This window comes from Mesoplodon bidens (genome assembly GCF_964165515.1).
Source record: "Mesoplodon bidens genome assembly, chromosome: 18".
Taxonomy (NCBI): domain Eukaryota; kingdom Metazoa; phylum Chordata; class Mammalia; order Artiodactyla; family Ziphiidae; genus Mesoplodon; species Mesoplodon bidens.
Genome location: NC_138175.1, coordinates 7,506,357 through 7,521,755, shown reverse-complemented (window position 1 = coordinate 7,521,755; position 15,399 = coordinate 7,506,357). Strand labels below are relative to the sequence as shown.

Genomic DNA, 15,399 nt, shown 5'->3' with positions numbered 1-15,399 from the left:
CACGCCTGCCCCAGACCTGCCCTGCCCCCTGCCCCCTGCGCCCTCCTCCGTGCCCACTGTGCACGCCTGGCCCAGACCTGCCCTGCACCCTGCCCCCTGCGCCCTCCTCCGTGCCCACTGTGCAGGCCTGCCCCAGACCTGCCCTGCACCCTGCCCCCTGCGCCCTCCTCCGTGCCCACTGTGCACGCCTGCCCCAGACCTGCCCTGCACCCTGCCCCCTGCGCCCTCCTCCGTGCCCACTGAGCACGCCTGCCCCAGACCTGCCCTGCCCCCTGCCCCCTGCGCCCTCCTCCGTGCCCACTGTGCACGCCTGCCCCAGACCTGCCCTGCCCCCTGCCCCCTGCGCCCTCCTCCGTGCCCACTGTGCACGCCTGCCCCAGACCTGCCCTGCCCCCTGCCCCCTGTGCCCTCTGTGCCCACTGTGCACCCCTGCCCCAGACCTGCCCTGCCGCCTGCCCCCTGCGCCCTCCTCCGTGCCCACTGTGCACCCCTGCCCCAGACCTGCCCTGCCCCCTGCCCCCTGCGCCCTCCTCCGTGCCCACTGTGCACCCCTGCCCCAGACCTGCCCCGCACCCTCCTCCATGGCTGGCTTTCTGCCCAGAACCCACGGGTCCAGTCGCTTGATCACCACGCCCCCTCCACGGCACAGCGCCCACGTCCCCCAGGGGGTCCCAGGCCAGAGAAGGTTTAGCCCCTCGTGAAGCCCAGTGGCCCGTCCCACAGTTGGAGTCGCCAAGGCCCAGAGCAGGGACACGCCTGGCACAGCTGACACGTGACACAGGTTTCACACCCCTGCCCAGGGGGCGTGCAGGCGGCTGCTGGGTCTCCTCCTTGTAATAATGACCACAGCGCACAGTGCTCGCTGTCCGTGCTTCGTACCGACTGGGCTGTTAAACACGTACCAGCGCGTGTGGTCTCCGCTCCACTGTGAGGTGCAGGCCCTGCCGACGCCCTCGTCTCGCAGGAGAGAACCCGGGCGGCTGCCCTGCTGTCCCACTGTCCCGCCCAGGGAAGGGCCACCTCGGCTCCCGCTAGTAGCCACGAGTCACTGAGTTCAAAGCCACCCTTGACAGATGGCAACACCGACTCCAGGGGGGCCCTTGTCGGGTCCATGGCACCAGCAGAAGCTGGATGTGAACCCGGTCCGGGCACTGGAGTCTCTGGAGAGAAGCGAGAGTGGCCCAGGCCCTGAGGCGTGGAGGCCATGGGCCCCGGGCCTGGGCTTTGTCCTGTCTCCTTGCTCCACCGCTGCCCCTGCCTCGGGGTCATCGCCCCGGGTGCCCCGGGGAGGCCAGCGTCGGTGTCCAGGCTGAGAAGGTCTCTGCCCCACAGTTTGGAGACGCCGGCCTGCGGCTCCTGTCGGAACACCTCACGATGCTCCAGGTGCTGAACCTGTGCGAGACGCCCGTCACCGACGCCGGCTTGCTGGCCCTCAGCTGTGAGTCCGTCCATCCATCCCTTCATGCCTTCCTCCGTTCACGCACCGTGCTGTGTGCCCCCGGAGCTCCTCCTCCATGCCAGGCGGAAATACACCTGCCCTCGTGGAGCTGATACTCTAGAGGAAAAAGGAAGCATGAGTGAGGCCCAGCCTGTGCCCTCCCGACACTGTCACAACCCCTGAGGGCGATCGTGCTCCCCTGACCCGCCGCAGCAGCTGCAGCCCCAGCCCCAGCCCCAGCCTTCACCCGGGAGTTGGTTACAAATGCAGATTATCGGGCCCTGCCCCAGACCTGCTGACTCAGAAACTGCACTGTAACAAAGTGCTGGGTGACTCTCAGGCACATTAAAGTTTGAAAAGCACCGCCCTAGTAGAAGGAGCCACAAAATACTCGAGGCACCTAGAACTGTCGATTTCTGTACCCTGACCCTAATCTACTAAACTCCAATCTTGGGTGATGTTGAGCCTGGGAATCTGCATTTCCCATTTCCAGGTCCACTGGTTTAGATGAGAGGCCCCGGGCCTCAGCTGGGAGGAATCCAGGAAGCCTTCCCAGGGAGGTGACTGGACCTGGGGGTGAGAGACACATACGTAGGAATTGACCGAGGGGGAGGCATGCTGGGCAGTGGGCATGACTCCTGCAAGGTCGTCGGCACGTTCTGGGTGGCTTGGGAGTGGCTGGGGGCAGGTGACGGAGTAACAGAGGGCAGAGAGGATGAGGTGTAGAGTCACAGCGGGGTCCACTGTCTGCAGTGCGGCAGGCAAGTTCTGGGGACATTTGGGGTACAGGCAGTGGAGGGACATGACAGAGGGACCAGAAGGGAGAGAGGCTCAGAGGGCAGGAGGAGAACGTGGGCCCAATTCAGATCAGCTCCTGCCTGAAATAGACCTTCTGTATGTAGTGGTCCTGGGCTGTGCCTCTGAAACCCCACCTCCCCGACCCCGTCTCCTAACCAGAGGCCTCAGCAACTCAGTCCACCCCCAGCTTTTCCATCCTGTACCTGCAACTGCCCCTTGTGGGGTCCCACTGACCTAATGACTGTGTCTGTCTGTCTGTCCCTGGACAGCCATGAAGAGTCTCTGCAGCTTAAACATGAACAGCACCAAGCTCTCGGCGGACACCTACGAAGACCTGAAGGTAATCCCTTTCTTCCCTCCTTCCTTCCTTCCTTTGCAAGTGCAAAGGTCCTGAGGCAGAAAGGGTTGGTACGAACCAACTTTGTAGCCAACGTGACTAGAAAGTGAGAGAAGAGACCGGAGCCAGACCGAATAAGCCCTCGCAGGTCACGGAAGGACTCTGGATCTCATCCAAGTTCAGGAGAAAGCTTTCAGAGGCTCTAAGCAGGGTGCTGAGTTCTGCTTTTAAAAGCTTGTTCTGGCTGTTATGTGGAAAGCAGGATTTTTGAGGGAGAGTACAAGCAAGGGGTAGCAGCGTGGAGAAGGTCTGCAGGGCTGGTGCAGTCACACAGGTGAGGCCCAGGACCAGCAGGCTGGGCTAGGTTGGCAACTTAAAATCAAGGAAAGAGGATCTGGGTGGTGGAAGGTGGGCACATTTTGTTTGTAGAAACACATGTCTCGTCAGGGCTGGAGGGGCTGGGCCTTCAGCAGGCTCCTGCCGCCCCCTCATCCTGGGCCCGGAGGAGTGGGCTCGGCCGCAGAGCCAGCACCCTTCCCAGGGCCAGGAGCGTGCTGGACCCTGGGCGCCCTGGAAGCCCACCTCCAGCAGGGCCTCCCCTGCTCAGCTTCCCCTCCAGCTCAGCCGGACCTGCAGCCTGGGGCCCATTCACTGGCCAAGCCTCCAGACACCTTCTGTGTGGCAGGCTTGCGCTGGGGACAGGGACACCGAGGTGCAGCGGGCTCATCCCTGCCCAGGAGGGAGCTCAGTCCCCGGCAGACAGACACGCGCAGCAGACTGAAGCAGGACGGGGCTCAGGGGCCAGCAGGGAGGGGACCGCCAGCTCCATTCATTGGGGCGGAAGAGCCTGCACAGAAAGAAGTGGTTAAAGTGAGTCTGCCGGGCAGGCCAGTGCCCAGGAAGCTGGGGAGGCGGGAAGTAAAGGCAGGAGACCAGTTAGCAGCAAAGGCTGTACAGCAAAGGCTTGTAAAGAAAAAGTCAACTGTTGATAAAAGAAGGCAGAGCACAAACGCATCTGGGTGGCAGCGATGGGGGGCAGGAAGCCGCTCTGAGGAGTAGCAGGTGGGATCCTGTAGTCCGGCCACAGATCCACGTCGGGGAGCCTAAGTGGGAAGGACCTCCACCCACCCGCCAGGAACCTGCAGCTTATGGATCCCTCTCCATTCTCCCCGCCGGACTCCTGACAGCCCTGAGGGCACAGGCACTGTCTCGGACCGGGTGCTCTGGGTTTGCCCTGCGTTTGGTATCCAGTCCCTCACCCCGTCCTGTGAGCCAGGGACTGGACTCGGATTCCCTCCACAGATGAGGAAGCCGGCTCCCGGAGGCCAGGGATCTACCCAAGGGCAGGTGGCCTGCAAGTGACAGTGGCGGGGGGCTCACATCCTGGGTTTCCTGCCCCCAGAGCCAGTGATCGAAGCCTCTGTGGGGTGGGAACGTGGACTCCCCAGAAGCTATCGCCTGCTTTCTGTGGAGCCACATGCCGCCTACTTGGTTCTCCCGGAGGTTCCCTAGCTCTGGGCTCGGGAGCCCCCGATGGTGACAAAGTGGGGAGGGCACGGTGGGAACGCCAGCCGCCAGGGGTGGGGGCGTGCGCCACCAGGTTCTGGAAGGGACTGGATCCTTCTTGCTCCCCCCAGGCCAAGCTTCCCAACCTGAAGGAGGTGGACGTCCGCTACACGGAAGCCTGGTGAAGCTCCCGCTCGGCAGGAAGGAGTTTGCAACTGCGACATGCAACTCTTGACTAATAGCTGTAGAGCAGTGGGTCTCGGGGTCCCACCCCGCGTCCTGGCTGTGAGATAGACGGGGGAGTCTTTCTGGGGGCGGAGGGGGGAGGGGGTGGGGAGGGGGTCCGTAAGCACGCCCAGCCCCCACCTAATTCTTTTAGCTTCATAATCGGAAACCTTGACCTGATCTAAAACGGACTTTGTAGCAACCAGAGGAGCGGCAGCGGGTCGGGGAGAGGGTGGGGATGGGGGCACTTGGGGAGGGGGGACCCTTTGTGGATTTTCTTTGCCTCTGTGTTCAATGCCATGTGGGAAGAGTCAACTCTGATGCCACCGTCTCGCAACCCCGACGGGCCTGGAGGCCGAGGAAGGATGCTTTCTCCCTCCGAGGCCCTGCCGAGAACTCGCCCCGCCGTCGTCGCCATGGGACAAGACCCGGTCACGTCATCACACCCACACCCGTCCTGTGTCCTCGCCATTGCTATGCAAAGTGATTCTTGTTGTACATAAGATTTAAATAATGCGCCTATTTAAGAAATGTTGACAAATTGCAGGTCTGGGACCTGCTTCTTATTTATGAAGTCTTTGACCCGCCCGCCCACCCGCCCGCCGGCCGCCCCTGGCGTGTAGTACTGTACAAACCAGTCAGCTGTCAGGGTAGTGGTAGTATTCTTGTTATTTTTTTAAAGGAAACAAACAGACAGGAAAAAAAAAAAAAAAAAGAACCTCCTTGGAAAATTAATTGCTTTTTCGTAATGGATTCTCTGTGCTAAAGCTCTCATGTCGGTCCGTCCGTCCATCCCTCTGCCCGCCACGCCACCGTGCGTTTCGATCCCAGAAGTCTCCAGTTTCCTCACAGGGTGGAGGTCAGCTGGGGGAGGAGAAGTGGGGTCCCCACATTGTCGTCTTGCTCCTCTACGGCCCCAGCTTTCTCTCGGCCCCCTTTTACACATTTGGAGGGGGAGGGTGCTAACCTGTCCTCCTGTCCGTCCCGCAGGAGAGCTGCCCCGCCCCCTCCCCCAGAGCTCTCCCATCTGCGGTGGCCTCTGCTGACCCCGTCCCCGCTGAGGCTCTGCGACCTGTGGCCTCCCCGCCGTCCTGTGCCTCCCGCGGTCCCCTCATGCATGCCCGCCTCTCTGCATGGTCTCTTGGGAGAAGAGAGACGTCGCCTCCACCAGCCTGACTGCCCACCCCGCCCACGAATGTGACCACTGCAGCGCAGACGCCCCTCCTGCCCCCTCTGTCCCCACACCGGCCCCGAAGACACACCAACCTCGGTTTCTTTTATAAACAAGCCCTCACTGTACAAAACAGCCCTCATGGTTTACTTGGGGTCCCCTCTCCCCCAAGCCCCTTCTTCTGTTGGTTTAGCACAAACACAGCCCCCCTTCAGCACCTCCAGACCTAACCCCCAGTCAAAGTAATTGTTTTATATATATTTAATCTTATTCAATGGAAACCATGCTTTTGTCGTTTTATACTTTGCTAGGTAGACTTTATTACCCCCCGACTATGCCCTCATTTTTTTAAAAAAGGAAAAAAAAAAGAAATTGGGTTTCAGTCTTAATTCATTTTCCGTGCCAGGTTTGATTTCGTGTGTGCGTGTGAGTGTGTTCCGTTCCGTGTTTTTTTGTTGTTGTTGTTGTTTTCTGTTGTTTGGTTTTATTCGCTCCCCTCCGGTCCCGTACTTTACAGCACTCTGGTGCAGGAAGAAGCAGAAGCATAAAAAAAAAAAACTTTAAAAGGAAAAAAAAAAAAAAAAGAAGAGCCGAGACATGCCACCTTTCCCCTTCGCACTGTTGCTTTTCCTGATGGTTAATACTATTGTCACGTAGCTGTGTTCAGAGATGTGAAATACTTTCAGGCAAAAATAAACTGTAAGTGACTCATTGACATCTGGCCTTTCTGTGTGGCTTTGAAGGGGCCTCCCCGGGGGATGGGAAGGGACGAGACCTAGGCTGAGAGTCGGGGGCTCACGGCAGAGCCCGGACACCCTCTCCAAGTGTCCAGGACTCCTCACCCCGGCGCGTTAGGGGGCAGATCTTCCTTTGTTGTGAGGCCGCCGTGGGCATCAAAGGATGTTGAGCAGGCCCCCGCCAGCCCTGACCCACTAGATGCCAGGAGTACCCCTCCACCGCCCACTGCAGTTGTAACAACTGAACATGTCTCCAGATGGGGCCTAGTGTCCCCGGGGGAGAGGGAAGAGTCACCCCAGGGTAGAACCCGGCCGTCCACCTAGACTGCTGTGCGGTAGGGCGTCACGGAAGCTCTAGTCCAGTGAGAGTCCAGAAAACGCGGGTTCTGATCCCCAGGGTCTGGGTGGGCACCAAGACCCTGCATTTCTGAGAAGCTCTGGCTGACGTGGATGCCTCTGGTCTGTGATGGGCTCCCTGAGGTCCAGGGCCTAGACGCCAGCCAGCCAGCTGGCTCCTCCCTCAGATAAGAAACGTAACTTTCACCTCCACCCTGCCCCACGGCCAGCCCACTGCTGCTAGGTTGCTGAGTCTCCTCCCTCTGCACCTCCATCCGCCCCCTGCCCAGCCCTACCAGCCAGGCCCCTCATCCCTCTCCCAAGGACAACTGGTGTAACCCCCTCTACGCCCCCTGATAAGCCCACCACCTCTTCCCACCCCCGCTACCTCCGTGCCTCTCCGTACACCTCCCCCTCCCCTGGCCTCCTCACTCCCCGAGGCCTCTACATCCCTCAGGTGTGCGGCCTGTCAGCTGACCCACTGACGACTTCCGGCCACTCAGGGAAGCCAGGTGCCCTGCGTGAGAACAAGGAGGGCCCTGGACTTGCAGGGCTGGAGGGCGAGCTCCAGGAGCTCCGGTCCTCAGGCCAGATGGCACTGGCTTCACGACAGCCAGCTGCGGGCCGAGACACGAGGCTGTGAGGCCCCGCAACCTGCCGTCTCTGATTCTTCCCACCCAGCAGAGGAGGGCCTGGCTCAGCAGGCGCTCATCACTGCCAGATGGAAAAGGTAGGACCTTGCAGGAACTGTCCTCAGCCCTCCTCCCCACCCTGTCACCTGGGCTCCTCCGGCTGAGCCTGGAGAATGCTGGCTACCTGGCAGAGAGGCAGGGACGCGGGAAGAGAGCATCAGGGCGTTTTCTCCCCCCATGCTTTTCTTGCAGAATCGGCTTACCTCTGTGAGCTCAGGTACCCCCCCGCCCCCCCCTCCCCCAGCAGCCGCCCTCCACAGTTCCAGCTCTGAGCACAACCCTCACCCCCACTCTCAGCCTTGGCCTGGAAGGACCTGCGGGCTGCAAGCTTCAGGTGCCTCACATTTCTTAGCCCCGCCCACCACATGCCTCACGTCCCTTAACCCCGCCCACCCCACGTGCCTCACGCCCCATTGACCCCGCCCACCCCACGTGCCTCACATCCCTTAACCCCACCCACCACGTGCCTCACGTCCCTTGACCCCGCCCACCCACGTGCCTCACGTCCCTTGACCCCGCCCACTCCCTGAACCAGAAGGTTGCCAACTCGACCTCCTCCTACAGAAACTGAGTTACACCGCGTCTTCCCCTCACCCTGCTGACCTGCACGTGGTAAGAGCCCCCTGTTGTACGTTCCGGGACCTCAGCGTCCCTTGTCAATTACCTAGCCGGCACCGCCCCTCCAGAGCTAGCCCTTCCTCACGTACTTTCCAGAACCCACCAGAGTGGGTCTTCTGTTTCATGCCAGGACCCTACCTGTTCCTCCTGTAACACACATGCAACTTCCCCCCTCTCCCCCTCCCCCCACAGCTGATGGTGAGGGGCCCAGTGAGAGCCCAGTGGAGCGCTAGGTCCTTGAGCTGGGGAGGGATGTTCATCAGGAATTTTCAGGGTAGATCCTGAAATGGGGGCAGGGAGAAGCACTCCCAAGAGAGTGGCCACTGGGTTAGTGGGATCTGAGCTCTGTGGTCCGCAGGCCAGAGTGATGCAATTCTCCAGGTTGCCACACTCAAACAGTGCCTACTTTAGAATGAGCTGTCCTCCAGTCACTTAGACTACAGTGTGAATGGTACTCCCTGGAGTTGTACCACGTGGGAACCTGGTTGTCATTTGTGTCTGACAGACTGCTAGAAGTTTCTCTAAAGGCCAGCCGGGAAAGGGGTCAGAGAGCCTTGGAAAAGGGCCTGGCCTCATTCATTCGTGCATTCAACTATTCCTTATTGAACACCTGCTTCTAGCAGGTGCTAGCACCGTTCTAGAAAACATGCTAGAAGAAGCACGAGACATGGTCCTCACCCTCCAGGGCCCCAGTGACCTGGCACATGCTGGCAGTCAGTCAGGCAGCCCTGATATTGTGTGACAGATGCTACGACAGGAAGCTATGGTGGGCATGGAGGGTGGCAGCTAACCCAGGCTTTGGGAGTTGGGGGTGGTGGCACGCTTCCTGGAGGAGGTGGTATTGTTGACAGTGAAGAATGAGGATGTTTGCCACATCATCAGAGAGGAAAGGGGAGAGTGTGCAAAGACGTGGCGACAGACAGGAGCGGGATCTGTGTTGGGACCTGCAGATGGAAAGCATGGTGGGCATGGGGGCGGGGCGGGGAGTGTTATCGTTGGAGTTGAATTGTGTCTCTTAAAAGAGAGATGTTGAAGTCCTTAGTACCTGAGAGTGTGGCCTTATTTGGAAATAAAGTCTTTACAGAGTATTCAAGTTAAAATGAGGTCATTAGGGTGGGCCCTAATCCAGTATGGCTGGTGTCCTTGTAAAAAGGGCAAATTTGGGGGCTTCCCTGGTGACGCAGTGGTTGAGAGTCCGCCTGCCAATGCAGGGGACACGGGTTCGTGCCCTGGTCCGGTAAGATCCCACATGCCGTGGAGTGGCTGGGCCCGTGAGCCATGGCCGCTGAGCCTGCATGTCCGGAGCCTGTGCTCTGCAACGGGAGAGGCCACAACATTGAGAGGCCCACGTATCGCAAAAAAAAAAGGGGGGGGGGGAAATTTGGTCACAGAAGCAGACATGCACAGCAGGAAATTGATCTGAAGAGACAGGCACACAGGCAGAAGGCCATGTGAAGATGAGGGCAGGCCAGTAAGCCACCAGAAGCCGGGAGAGAGGCCGGGAACAGACTCTCCCTCACAGCCCTCAGAAAAAACCAACCCTGCCAACACCTTGAATTTGGTTTTCTGGCCCCCAGAACTGTGAAAGAATACACTTATGTTATTTTAAGCCCCCCAGTTTGTGGGTTTTTTTCACAGCAGCCCTAAAACACAGAGTGCATCCGTTTTCCAGGGCTGCCACAAAAAGTACCACAAACCCAGTGGCTAAAAACACAGAAATGTATTCTGTTTCTGGACACCAGAAGTCCAAAATCAAGATGTCGGCAGGGGGAATTCCCTGGTGGTCCAGTGGTTAGGGCTTCACGCTTCCACTGCTCCCTCTGAAGACCGTAGAGGAGAAAAATTTCCTTTTCCCTTCCAGCTTCTGGTGGCTACCGGCGTTCCTGACTGGCAGCTGCATCACTCCCATCTCTGCCTCTGTTTCATGTGGTTCCTCCTCTTCTCCAGCTCACAATCCCTCTGCCTTTCTGTTGTAAGGACATTTGACATTGGATTTAGGGCCCACCTGGATGATCCAGGATGATCTCATGGCCAGATCCTTAGCATGATTATGTGATCTTCGAAGAAGACTCTTTTTCCATATAAGTTCCTGGTCACTGTTTCCAGGTGCAGGTACCTTCTGGGGCCACCACTCAGCATATCACGGTGGGAAGGTGTGGGGTGAGACCAGCCAGTGTCTCGTTAGTCATATTTATTCATCGAAGTCTGGGATTTACCCCAAGGGCTATGAATGATTGTAAGGACGTTGCAATCATCTTATCCATTTGCTGACAAAGCATGTATGCAGCACCTACTACACGCCAGGCATGGTAACAGGGTTTTATAGGTCTGAACTCATTTACTCCTCCTGGCAAGACTATGAGGCAGGTGCTAACATGATCCCTCTTGACACATGCGGAAGTGGAGGCCAGAACAGGCTGGGTCTCTTGGTCAAGGTCACGCAGGGAGCTGGGGATCAAAGCAAGCTTATGACCCAGGCATTATGGGAAGATCTCTCCACTGCTGACTGGTGAGTGGATGGGGCTGAGGCTGTGGCTTGGACCACGTGGAGAAACAAATTCAAGAGAAGCTGAGGAGTAAAACTGTAGAACGTGGTGATAGGTATGGAAGGAGGGCCAGCGAGGAGTGAAGGGTGAAGTTCGGTTTCTTGGCTTATTCCCTGAGGCTTTGTGAGGCCCAGAATTGCACCTCTGCCTGGCAGCAGCCCTCGTGGCAGGGGGAGCTGGTGTGTAAATGCCCCTGCTCTCTGGCTCCTGGTGAGGCCGGAGACCTCCAAGGCTCCTTTTCTTCCCTGATTCCTGGAGTCCTTCCCTGGGATTAATCTCCAGCTGCCCCCGGGCTGACTTGCTGGTTAGGACTTCCTGCCCTTCTCCGCTCACTTTCCCATGGTCCCATTCGTGGTTCCTGGGACCACTTCCCAAATAAGCTACCTTGGCTGGAATAGTTATCGCAGAGCCTGCTTCTGGGGAGGCCCAAACTAAGACAGTGACTGACCGTGCCAGGGGACAGAGGGACAGGATGGAGGGGAGCGTCTCCACGACAGGCTGGGAAACCCCTCCCAAGGGTACCAGGGCACCGGGTATTCCTGTCCCAACCTCAGCAACCCAAGTGCCTCCCAGCCGAGCTGGAAGAGCTCTGCGACAGGGGCCCCCAGAATCAGCTTGCACCCATTTTCAGAGGTGGGAGTGGCGGCTGAGAGAAGCTCTCAGACTTTGCTGGCAGGAGTAGAAATAGGTTCTACCGCTTTGGGAAGCGTATCTACTAAAGCTAAACATCTGCTGACCCCGGGACCACGCAGCCCTGCTCCTGGGTAGACGCCTGAGAGAGCCGAGCTCACGTGTCCACTGAAGACACAAACAAGAATGTTTATAGCAGTGTTATTCATAATAGCCCAAAGTGGAGACAGCCCAAATGTCCACTAACAGGAGAATGAATAAACTAACTGTGGAACAGACATACAGCGGACGACGCAAATGCCTCCATCAACAGGAGGAAGAATAAATAGATGGTGACATGTCCATATGAGGAGATTCTGCCGAAAAAGAGAAAAAGATGCAACAGATACACACAATGGCGTGAACGAATTGGACAGACGTTATGTTGTGTGAAAGGAGCCGGACACAAATGAGGGTTTGCTGTGTGATTCCATTTATATAAAGTTCATGAAGAAGCACAAGTCATCTGTGGTTATAGAGGTCACAGTAGTGGTTATCTCTGCAAGGTAGGGGTTATTATTGATGAGGAAGGTAGGAGAGAATCTTCTGGGGGCTGAAAATGCGCTACATCTTGATACACAGATGTTTACACACTCGTGGAGCTCGACATTTAAGATTCGTGTGATTTACTGCGTTCATTACACGTCAACTGTTTTGTTTTGTTTTGTTTTGTTTGGCCACACAGCATGTGGGATCTTAGTTCCCCCGAGTAGGGATGGAACCCACGCCCTCTGCATTGGACGCATGGAGTCTTAACCACTGGACCACCAGAGAAAGCCCCACATCAACTTTATAAAAGTGGCAGCAGGTGGAAGCAATCCAAATGCCCATCCGTAGATGAACAGATAAATAAACATGGTATATATAGACAATGGACTCTTATCCATCCATGAAAAGGAATGAAGCACTGATACATACTCCAACATGGATGAATCTTCAGAACCTTATGCTAAGTTAAATAAGCCAGACACAAAAGACCACATATTGTATGATTCCATTTATATGAAATAATAGAATAGGCAAATCTCTATAGGGAGAAAGCAGATTGGTGTTTACCAGTGGCTGGGGAGTGACTGCTTAATGGATATGGGGTTTTATTTGGGGTTGAGTGTATGGTCAGGCCACTCAAGGTGGCTGTTCTGTTGCTTTCTGTCCAACCCCTGCCGGACCAGGGCCTGCTTCCCCATACCCTACTCACCTGACTGACCTTCCTATGTGTAATTGCCCCGAGCCCCAGCTGGTGATTGTTCTTATCAAAGGGCCAGTGAGGGGCCTCACCTCGTGTCCCTCTGCTGGTTTCCCTGGTAACTAATGAGCCCACCTGAGGTCACTTCTCCTGTAACTGGTAACCTCCCCTGGCCCCCAGGAGCAAAGCCTGCCACCGTGTCCTGCCCACCAGAAGCCACACACGGTGGGGTGTTGCTCGGTGGGACCTTGCTCCAGGACCTTGCTTCAGACATGTAAGCTCCCCCATCCATTAAACCTTTGATGTCTCTGTTGCCGACTCTGGGCTCTTTCTTCCGTCTTAAAGCTGGGCAAGTGCAGGCCTTACAGGCCTGCGGGGTGCAGCCCGACAGTGATGAAAAATTTTTGGAGCTAGATAGAGGTGGTGATTGTGCAACACTGTGAATGTTCGAAATGCCACTTTAAAGTGGTTTCTTTAATTTGAATTTTGCATCCGTTTTTTCTGAAGCGGCATCAAAACAGAATTTTTTAAATGACAAGGTGGCTGCTGCTCCTCTCTGCTGTGTCTGGGCTGGGGAGCGTAAGGGGTGCCAGTGCCACCATCACCTCTCCTATCAGAGCCATACTTGTCCATCCTTGTGAAGCCTCTTGGTGAATGGTTGTGTCGCCTCCTCAAAACACTCTACTGCCACCTGCTGGAAATTTGTCATAGTAAATATTCAAGTTTATGTAATAAACATACAACCTTCTAAATGCCGCACCCTTGTACAGTGCCCAACCTGCACAGCTGTACATGGCAGGATAGGTGACTTGGCTTTATTTTTCAGTGTACTCTATCCAGATATGGATGGGGCCTTGAAAACCTTCAGGCTGACTTTCCCTCTTGTTCCACGGTAATGCTGAATAAGGCAAGCCTGGGCTAGCCTCTCCCAGATTTGTCAGGGAGATGAAATCCACCTGCTCCCTGATCCACTCATCAGTGTATTGGAACCTGCCTTTCAGAGTCACCTCTGGAAATGAAACCTTCCCCAGAGCACTTGTGGTCATCAAAGAAGCAGGAGGCTGAGGACGGGCGGGCTGGAAGGTCTCCACCAAGCTCCTGGTGACAGACATCTTGGCTGTTTTTCCTCTGGTGTAAAGGTAGGGCCAAGGAGCTGAACCCCCCTGAAACACCGGGCTGTGTCTCCTCTCTGATTTGCCAGGGAGGGGAAGGGGCTGTCAGATCCAGTGGGAAGGGAGGTTCAAGTAATGGGGTTCTGGAACCTTAGCAGCTTGCTGGGCACGATTTACCCCTCACGATGTTGCCGAAAACTCGGCCTCTGTGCAACCGGTGCCGAGTCGAATCTCAGAGACAGTTTTGGATGAAGTAGAAAAGAATGGCTTTATTGCTTTGCCAGGCAAAGGGGGATACAGTGAGCTCGTGCCCTGAAAAACTGTGTGTCCCAACCCGGGAGGATTTGGTGAGGAGTTTTAGAGCAATGGCTCAAGGGCAGAGTTGCTGATAAGGATCAAGGTGTGTGCAGGGCCTGCACTCCTTTAATCTGGTCTCAGAAAAGCTCCTGATGAGCTTTTCTGGTTCCTTTGATCTGGCCTCAGGTGGTCTCTTGATGAGCTTCTCCAGGTTATCAAACTGTGACCTTCCCTGGAATGAAGAATGCTAGCATCTTCCATTTGTTGGGGGTTTTAGTTCTGTAAAGAGCTCAGAGATGTTGTTATGTGTATCCCTTGACCTACAAACAAGAAACAGGGGACACAGAAAGGCTTCTGTGTCCAGGAGCCCCACAGGGTCCTGCTTGGTCTCAACAGCAGCTCCTGTCTGGGGCTTCCCCCACCCACTGGCTACAGGGGACTTGCTGGGGTGGGAGGTGGGTTTTTTTGTGGATAGCAGCCATGCATCTTAAGCCCCTCACAGGCCTGGAGTTCCGGTGGTGTCCACCACGGCCATGGGGTTGGGGGCTGTGTCCCCTGGTGGGTGGCTGTTCAAGACTAGTGCTGTCCTAGAGAAATAGAATACGAGCCACACATGTAAAGTGTTCTCGTAGCCACATTTTTAAAAGTTAAAGGAAACACAGGCCACATTCATTTTAATAATATATCTCTCTTACCCTAACATGCCCAAACATTTCAACCTGCGATCAATATAAAAATTACTGGAAAAAATAAATTATTGAGATATTTTACATTCCTTTTTTTTTTTTTTTTTTTTTTAATACAAAGTCTTTGAAACCCAGTGTGTAATTTGCCCTTCCGGGGCATCTCAGTCAGGACCAATCATGTTCAAGTGCCCAGTAGCAGCCATATGTGGCCACTGGCTCTTGTGTGGACAGCATGGTTCCAGAATTTCCATAAACCAGGAGCAGGGGCAGTGGCAGCTCGGTGGGAGGTGGGGAGAGCAGCAAGGGGACAGGACGGGAGCCAGCACTTACACACCCATAAATGGTTTTTACTGAGATGGTGTGAATTGAGAGGCTGTTACGGGTTCACGTGCCCGATGTACAGTGAGGGCAAACAAACCAAAACGGTGGAGTTTGGAGCAGAGAAAAGTTTAGCGCAGGGCCAAGCAAGGAGAACGGGTGGCTCATGGTCAAAACCCCTGGAATCCTGGGACTTCCCTGGTGCTCAAGTGGTTAAGGACTCCATGCTCCCAATGCAGGGGACACGGGTTCGATCCCTGGTCGGGGAACTAGATCTCTCATGCTGCAAATAAGAGCCCACATGCCGCAACTAAGACCTGGCGCAGCCAAATAAATGAATAAATATTTAAGAAAAAAAAAAGAAAACAAAATTCCATATGGTCTGGGGGGAGAAGTTTTTTCCCTAAATAAACTTATTTATTTATTTATTTTGGGCTGTGTTGGGTCTTCGTTGCTGTGCGTGGGCTTCCTCTAGCTGCGAGGAGTAGCTCCATGGCATGTGGGATCTTCTCGGACCAGGGCTCTCGAACCCATGTCCCCTGCATTGGCAGGGGGATTCCTAACCACTGCGCCACCAGAGAAGTCCATGAGGGGGGGAAGTTTTTAATAAGCAAAATTTGGTGTGAGGGCTGCGGGGTGTGTGACTTTCATCTGATTGGTTGGTGGTGAGGTAACAGGGCGGTGCTTCAGGAATCCTGTGCTCAGCCTGAAGTTACCATCCTCCACC

The 15,399-nt window shown here is 55.9% G+C and overlaps 1 protein-coding gene across 1 annotated transcript in view; it reads left to right on the top strand.

The window, feature by feature from the left end:
- CMIP (c-Maf inducing protein) overlaps positions 1-6,190 on the top strand; it is a 239,426-nt gene extending 233,236 nt beyond the window's left edge. The window contains exons 19-21 of the mRNA XM_081217235.1: positions 1,333-1,438; positions 2,506-2,576; positions 4,211-6,190. Of these exons, the coding sequence (XP_081073361.1) occupies positions 1,333-1,438; positions 2,506-2,576; positions 4,211-4,264 (231 nt within the window). The 3' untranslated portion in view covers positions 4,265-6,190. The remainder of the gene's footprint in view (positions 1-1,332; positions 1,439-2,505; positions 2,577-4,210) is intronic.
- The last annotated feature ends 9,209 nt before the right edge of the window (positions 6,191-15,399 follow it).